General features: G+C 54.0%; 1 protein-coding gene across 2 annotated transcripts in view; it reads right to left on the minus strand.

Annotated features, from left to right (window-relative positions):
* Positions 1-649: 649 nt before the first annotated feature.
* The window catches only part of Cdh22 (cadherin 22), a 123,840-nt gene continuing 116,340 nt past the window's right edge, over positions 650-8,149 (minus strand). Inside the window, exons 11-12 of one of the 2 annotated variants that reach the window (XM_021156302.1) lie at positions 5,197-5,448; positions 650-1,835 (exon numbers count right to left, since the gene is read on the minus strand). In XM_021156302.1, the coding sequence (XP_021011961.1) occupies positions 1,300-1,835; positions 5,197-5,448 (788 nt within the window). In that variant the 3' untranslated portion in view covers positions 650-1,299. The remainder of the gene's footprint in view (positions 1,836-5,196; positions 5,449-8,149) is intronic. The other variant, XM_029469594.1, reaches the window with a different exon arrangement.

An 8,149-nucleotide genomic window follows, 5' to 3' on the forward strand; every position in this document is an offset into this window, starting at 1 on the left:
GTAGTTCTGACTGGCCTGGATTTCACTAAGTAATCTAGGCAGACCTCAAACTCATGGCAATCCTTCTGCCTCAGTCCCCCAAGTTCTGAGATCACAGGTCTGTGCCGCTATCTATACCCATGGCAGGAGAGGCTTACACTGGAGTCTATAAAGCAGCAGTTTTCAGCCTGTAGGTCACAACCTGTACAGGGATCGCATATCAGATATTTACACTATGATTCATAACAGTAGCAAAATTACAGTTATGAAGTAGCAACGAAAATAATTTTATGGTCGGGGATCACCACAACATGTATTATAAGGTCGCAGCATTAGGAGGGTTGAGAAACACTGCTACGGAGGGAAAGACTCCAGGTCCCACAACAGAGACGCGATGTCACCACTGAGGATTCCTCTCCTCCCAGGCTCATCCTGTCTGAGCATTCTTGCTGGGGGGCTTATTCTGATGTAGCCTGAGGGGCAGGACGATTGATTCTATCATCGCTGGGCACATCTACTTCCCACTCAGAGGAGGACCAGGGCCTGACAGCTGGGACCAGTTCTTCTCTCCTTGGAAATGTTGGGAGGAGGCTGATTGGTCCGGGGTGAGGGAGTGAGCTCAGTCACGTGGGGTCAGTCATGCAGCCGCTAGTAACCACAAGGATAAGAGTTGTAACAAAGGCGAGCATTTATTGAACACCTACTCTGTGCCAGGCATCGCCCAACAACTTGACACATGAACCCTTTTGATCCTCTCAAATCTTCGAGGTAGGTGCTGTTATTAACCTCATTTGACAGATGAGGAAACTGAGGCCCAGAGAAATGACATGACGTGCCCAAGGCCAGACAGCCGGTCAGTGCCAGAGGCTCCACCACTTGCTGCCTGGGTGTCCCTGAGCAAGTCACATTCACTTCTCTGGGGAGCTTCCCCATCTGACACCTTCAAGACTCCACCTCATAGTTTTTGCAACAATGCAGTTGGTCTCCGGGTAGCTCTCAGCACACAGTAGGTGCTTAGTAAATGACCAGCCCTTCCTTCATCTTTAATTGGATGCCAGAAAGCCTTGGGGTGGGCATGGCAGCAGCACCCTCTTCTGCTTTCCCCTCCCATTGTCCTTTCCCAGAGCCGGGTTCCTCTTCCGTGGTCCTGATCAACCCCAGATCCGCACAGGCCAGGTTCCCCTCCTTTCTCCTGACATTGGTCATCACTGCCGCGCCCCTGAGTCTTCCGCAAGATACACCCCTGGGAACGTGTCGCGGAGCGGGGACCCTGCCGATCCCCTCCCGTCGGGCTGCGCTGCCCGACTGGGCAGGCTGGGGCTAGGAGGCCGGGGCCTCGTCGTCCCCGCGGTGGCCGGCGTAGAGCGCGGCCAGCGGTCGGAAGCGCGGGCCCCAGGCGCGGAGAAAGGCGAAGTCCTGCTCCGAGCCGGTCGAGCCGCTGTGCAGCGAGCTGAGCGAGGCGGCCGGCGAGCCCGCGCCCTCGAACGCGTAGGTCTGGAAGGCGTCGTAGGGAGGCACCGATAGGTCCGCGTCCGCCAGCGCCACCTTGCGGCTGATGAAGTCCCTGAACACCGAGAAGTCCGGCTCGGGGCTCGACGGCCCCCGAGGCAGCGAGTGGCGCTCAGAAGAGGAAGCAGCCTGCGGGGGACTGGCCGCGCCCCCGCCCGGGTCGCCACCCTTGAGCTCCCCAAAATCGTAGAGGCTCCGTAGCGCTGACATGTCATAGGCCTCGGTGTCCTGCTCGCCGCCGCCCTCGTCGTTGTATTTGATCACATTGTCCCGCATATCTTCATCCACGTCTGAGCTCAGGTGGCTCTTGTGGTGCCGCCTGAGAGTGAGGATCAGCAGAGCAAGAACTGTGGGGGGTGGGATAGGAGATACAGGGACACAGAGTGAGGGCTGAGCCCAGCGTAGGGCACTGCCTGGACCCCCCTCCAGCCCCCAACCTGACGGCTGAGCTTCATCAGTGATACTGAGCTGACAGTCACCGGAGGTTGTGAGTTATTTATCACAGGAGGTATGCAAATTTTAGCTAATGGCTGGCCGGTGGGACTGGGTTGTGATGCTGAGCGGTGCTAAGGATTGTCACCCAATTTGAGGGCCAGAATTAACCCTTGAGTCTCCACCCTCAGTTCTAGGCGCTGAGGATGGTGAAGGTACCAGGTGCAAGAAGGACGGAACCCTTCTGTCCCTGCCCTCCTCTGTCCCCCCTGGACGTCTGTGCTTCCTATTCTTTGTCTCAGATCAGGACCCACAGGGTTCTCTCTGTGAGATTTCTACCCAGGCGACCCCACTCCAGGCCCCCACGGGAAGGATTCTATTGGTTCTCAGTGTGGCCTCGTCACCAGTAGCAGCTGCAGGGAATCCTTGACAACTGAGGATCCTCAGTGGGTCCTAGATCTGCCTCTGGGACCTCCCTTTTCTTTCTTTCTTTTTTTTTTTAAGATTTATTTATTTACTATATGTAAGTACACTGTAGCTGTCTTCAGACACACCAGAAGAGGGCGTCAGATCTCATTTCGGGTGGTTGTGAGCCACCATGTGGTTGCTGGGATTTGAACTCTGGACCTTCGGAAGAACAGTCGGGTGCTCTTACCCACTGAGCCATCTCACCAGCCCGACTTCCCTTTTCTTATCTCAGCCACAGGCCGGGTCCTGCCAAGTTAACCCCAGTGAATATCCTCTGGGGCCTGGAAAATGTCTCCCTAGCCTGATGCCTGGCATGGAAAAGCATGGGATGTGTGCTTGCTGAATGGAGTGAATGAATGAATGAATGAGTGGAGAGTTGCCTGGAGACCCAACTGAGGGGGGTAGTGAATGAATGACCTACTCTCTGTGCTTCTGTCTTTCTTCATCTGCCTTCAGGACTTCCCGTTTCTCTCCTCCTCCTCCTTCTCCTCCCTCCTTCCTAACACTGTATTCTGTCATCCAGTCAGGTTCTCCTTCCTGCTTCCCCAGCTCCCTAGCAGTCTCCCAAGGACCTACTCCCTTATAACATTCCCTCTCTTGGCATTCTTCTGCATGCCGTGGCTTTAGCTTCCCTCCGCCAGTAACTCCAGCATCTTTCACCCCTGAAATCCAGGTACATTCAACTTCCAGTCCCCTTGGTTGACCAAGAGAACCTCAAACTCCATACGTTTAAAGTTAAAATAATCTTTCTCTTTCCCACTAACCCCTCTCCCTCCACCAAAGCCCAGAGAATGTGATGGAAAAGGGGCAAAGAAGAATGTCAGAGCTGGAGGGCGGGATGGGGTGCCAGGGAATGCAGGCTTCTGGACTCACAGCTCTGTGAAGAGCTCCACGGGGTCAAGCCAGTCAATAGCCCGGCAAGGATAGGGGAGGGGCCAACAAGGTCCCACCCTCAACCCTAAAGTCATTGGCTGATTGGTGGAAACTGAAAGAAGAGGAGTCATTTTTATTCAGGGATGTGGCCACTGGTAGGCTGACCACGCCCAGTACACGGCCGCGCTCCAGTGTAAGGCCAAGCTCCGGTGCACGTTCTGGCAGCGCTAATGGGACTCCGTGAGCTTTAAAGAAGACACAAAGAGGACCTGAGGTGGGAAGGATACACGTAGGGAAGGTCTGGGGGCCTGGGGGTGGCCACGATCAAGATACATTGTATACATGTATGAAATAAATAATAATTTTAAATTTCATTTTATTTTGTGCGTGTGGGTGTTTCGCCTGCCTGTATGTCTCTGTACCAGGTATGTGCTCAACGCTCATGGAGGCCAGAAGAGGAACCAGATCCCCTGCAACTGGAGCTACAGATGGGTTTGAGCTGCCACGTGTGTGCTGGGAATTGAACTTGGGTCTTCTGGAAGAGTAGCCAGTGTTCTTAACCGCTGAGCCATCTCTTAAGCCCCAAGAAAGAATTAAAGAAAAAACCAACCAAACAAACAACTTTGCTCAGTGATAAATCCTATTGTGGTAACAGCCTAGTACCTGAGAGGGATTTACTGGATGGGTGGATGGACACATGAATGGACAGACACATGCCAAGCGCCATGGCAGCAATTAGACGTTTCTTGCTGCTCCAGACAGATCCAACCAGGCCTGTGGTCAGGGCCAGCTGTGAGGGCTACAGCACAGGGTAGGAGCTCACCACCTAACATGGTAGCTTACAACAGGGAAAGACGTGGGGGCTGGGGACAGGCCCCGAGGGAGGGCTGGAGGGAAGGAAGGTGTCAAGAGAGATGTAGAGAAGATAGATGGACAGCATTTGGAGCTGGAGACCTGGAGCTGTGGAGGGGATGCCCACGAGAGCAGATGGTAGGGTTTGCGGGCGGCGGGCGACAGATGTGCCAGACCTGATCAGCGATTCAGCCCGTCACCTTTAGAGCACTGATGTGCACTTTCTTCGTTTGTGGGCAATTAGGCAGAAATTTGTTTGCACTGCCTTGGAAAATGAAACCGCTGTAAAGTGCACCCTCTGGAAAAAAGGGTTTCTGAGCTGTGGGCTGTGGTGGGAAGGGAGGGGCTGTACTCCTGGCTGGGCGGAGTCTGTTCGGGGCCTCTGTGGGGGATCTGAAGGGGTGTAGCAGGTTACTGAGGACGAGCAGCACAAGGGGAGGGGTGTCATCTCGTGGGGGATTGGGCAGGGCTAGTGAGCGTGGTCCCAGGAGAACCCCTAACTCCGGCTGTTCTGTCTACAGTCAGCACTTGGTTGCTGGTCTCGAACTCCCTGTATAGCCAAAGATGACTTTAACTTTGGATACTCTTGTCTCTACTTCTGGGATGTCGGGATCACAACCTTACACCATCACATCAAGTTTATGCAGTACTGAGGATCGAACCTGGGGCTTCATGCATGCTGGGTAAGCATTCTACCAATTAGGCCACACCTCCAGCTCCATAAGGGTTGTCATTCTACAGTTCAGGTTGGTCTGGAATTTGCTATATAGCCCAGGCTAGCCTCTCACTTGCAGCAATCCTCCTGCCTTAGCTTTCCAAGTGTTGAGATTACAGGAAGGAGCCACCAGCCCAGGCTATACATGTGGCTTAAACTCTGGGAAGTCTTGGGCTGTGTGGGGCACAAAACTGTCCCAATCGGGCCACCATCCTCATTTCAGAGACTTCCCACAGGAACTGCAGGTAGAGGTTAGAGATGTATCTAGGCAGCCTATCCATATGTAGGAGAAACTGGGGCTCCTCTCCCAGGGTGTGGTCTATCCAGGCAGGATACCAAGTCATGGGGAGCGGGGCTCTTGAACTTACCGACCAGGATGAGGACACAGACCAAGAGAGCGATGAGCGCGCCGGGGCTGAGGGAGGCAGCCATGACAAAGGCGGTGGTGTTGCAGGACTGGATGGTACCGGAGCTGTCACAGCCGCAGATGCGGATGGTGAGGGTGCCCGTGCTGCTCAGGGTGGGTGGCCCGCTGTCCACAACCAGGATGGGCAGGAGGAACACGTCCTGCTCTTGCCGGTTGAAGCCCACATGCTGCGTGTGCACCGCAGCGGTGTTATCTGCGACGGGGGAGAAGCGGATAGTGTGTAACTCGAGGCTGGCGTCGGACCCTGGCCCAGCGGCATCGGGATCCCACCTTGAAGCAGACAGTGTGTGACTCGGGGCTGGTGTCCGACCCTGGCCCAGCCACATCCGGATCCCACCCCAAACTGCTGCCTCTTCGGGGATACACACATCTGTCTCCTCATCCCCCCCCCCCCGCATGTCTGCCTCAGCTGCTGAAGATCACAGAGCCCACGGGTGTCCTCAGCTGTCCCTGCACTGGGTTCCCAGCTGCCTTAAATGTGTTTTCAGCAATCCTAAGATTTTTTTGCTCCCAGCTGTGCTAAGGTACTGTCCCCAGCTAATCCCAGATTTCATTCCCTGCTGGACCAATGTCCTGGCCTTGGCTATGCCATTTTTTCCCCCATTGATCTCAACAGCTTGCTTTGTCCCAGATTCTACCCCCATCCTCAATACGCTTTGCTTTGGGGAGTCCTGTGGTCCTTGGTTGTGGTTTGCTGGACCTTGACAAATCCAAGGTCATCAGAGTGGCTGGCGGGTGTCTGTGGCTGAGGGGTCTTTCTGCCCTCCATGTTAGTTTGAAGTTCTGGAGCTTAGGGGTCTCTCACTAAGAAGCTGAGCTCCCAGGGCAGAGATGCAGCCTTCATGGCCATGTGAGGAGACCCAAAGCATCAGACTCTCTCTATGCAGTTTTCCTTTGTACATAGGCAGATAGAGCGAGGGGCACGCTATGCAGTGGTGGCTATTGTTCAACCTCAGACTGCTGCAGACCAGGCACAACCTGGAAAGCTGATCTTTCAGCATAGGCTGAGAGACAGATTGCACCCACTTCCTCTCCTTTTCTTACATCCTCCACATCTGCCAGGAAGCATTGACTCTTGCATTCTGAGGGCACCTCTCAGTCCTGCACAGCATGGGGATCTGAAAGGCTGAGTCCCAGGATGGACGCTCCATCTCTGCACTGCTCCTCTGCCTGTCTGCCAGATCAAGCTCTCCTTACCTTGGCTGTCCGTGTGGGTTCTTACCTGAGACCTTGAGGGCCCAGAGTCCCTTCCCAGCTTTGTGGATGGGACCCAGGGAGCTCAAGGAAATGTATGCCTGTGTGGAGAGGCCAACCGAGATCTTCCTAGTGCTAGTTTGTAAGGAAATCCTAGCCCAAGATGAAGCCCGGCTCTCTCCTGCCGCCCCTTCTCAATAGTCCCTGCTTCCCAACAGTTTCCCAATTCCAGTTTTCCTCACTATGGACACATGATGAGGAAAGAGCCCTTGGAAAGACTGACCCATGACCTTGGACACACAGAGGAGGTGAGTGGGATCAGATGTGACAAGCTGGCCCATGAGGTGACAGACAAACAAGGTTCAGTGTCTTACTGAGCCCACTGTTTTACACATTTAAACGTTCCCATGCAAATACTAGCAACACTGTGTGTCTCCCTCAGTCCTCACAGTGCTCATCAGCAAACAGAGCCAGGGTCTCACCTAGCAGAGAAGATGGAATAGGGTCGTTCCTAGCACACAGCAGAACCTCATAAATGCTGGTTAATGGTTCTCCCTCGTGCCGCACCCCACACCTGCTCCCTGTCTGCCTTCTTGCCTGGGCCAATTCCTCATCCGTCCTCTTCCAGCTACGCATCATCTGCTCCATGGCCTCCTTTCTCCACTTCCCTGGGAAGGGGGGATTTATGGCTGCCACGCCCTGCTCTGATGGCTGAGATCCATGCAAGGTGCCTGTTTCTCCATCACGGGCCAGCCAGAATCTGGTCCTATGCCAGTCTCAAGGAACACAGTTGGAAGGGACCACAACTCTTGGGCTAAGTGGCAGACGTGGGTCAACACCTTAAGCTCTGGTTTGTTTTCTGGGGCCTTCTGTTAAAGACTGAGGCAGCCCAGGCTAAGAAAATACTGCTTTCTGCCAGGGAAGAAAGAAGGCTCAAGTGCAGGGGGAAAGAAGGGAGGGGGAGGGGAGAAGCTGCATCAGCACAGAGAGATGCTTCTTGTACATCAGCTGTGGGTATCACACTGCCACATCTAGCTCTCCTAATCATGCTTGAGCAGGGTCTCCCTCTGTGTGACCTGCGTGACTGGCATGGTGGCTCAGCAGTTGAAGGGACTCACACTGAGCCTGGTGACCTGAGTTCCATCCCTAGGACCCATGTGGTGGAAGGAGAGAACCGACTCAAACAAGTTCTCCTGTGACCTCTGAATGCTGTGTAGCATGTATCCCCTGCCCAACTCTAGGCACAAAATGAATAAATGTAATTTAAAAAACCTTTACAGAAGTGACTATGGATGGAGAGATGGCTCAGCTGTTAAGAGTACATATATTGCTCTTGGAGAGGACAGGAGATCCAGGCATTCATATTGGGTATGGATGTAACTGCCTGTAGCTCCAGCTCCAGGGTGTTTCATGCCTCTGGCCTCCACCAACACTTGCACTCGTGTACACCTTCACATGCATGCATACACACGCATACACACACATGCACATACATGCATGCACACACACACACATGCAGGTGCATACACACACATAAACACAGACTTTAAAAAGTAATGACTGAGCCGGGCGTGGTGGCGCACGCCTTTAATCCCAGCACTCCGGAGGCAGAGGCAGGTGGATTTCTGAGTTCGAGGCCAGCCTGGTCTACAAAGTGAGTTCCAGGACAGCCAGGGCTATACAGAGAAACCCTGTCTTGA

The sequence above is a fragment of the Mus caroli genome, chromosome 2 (genome assembly GCF_900094665.2).
Source record: "Mus caroli chromosome 2, CAROLI_EIJ_v1.1, whole genome shotgun sequence".
Lineage (NCBI taxonomy): Eukaryota > Metazoa > Chordata > Mammalia > Rodentia > Muridae > Mus > Mus caroli.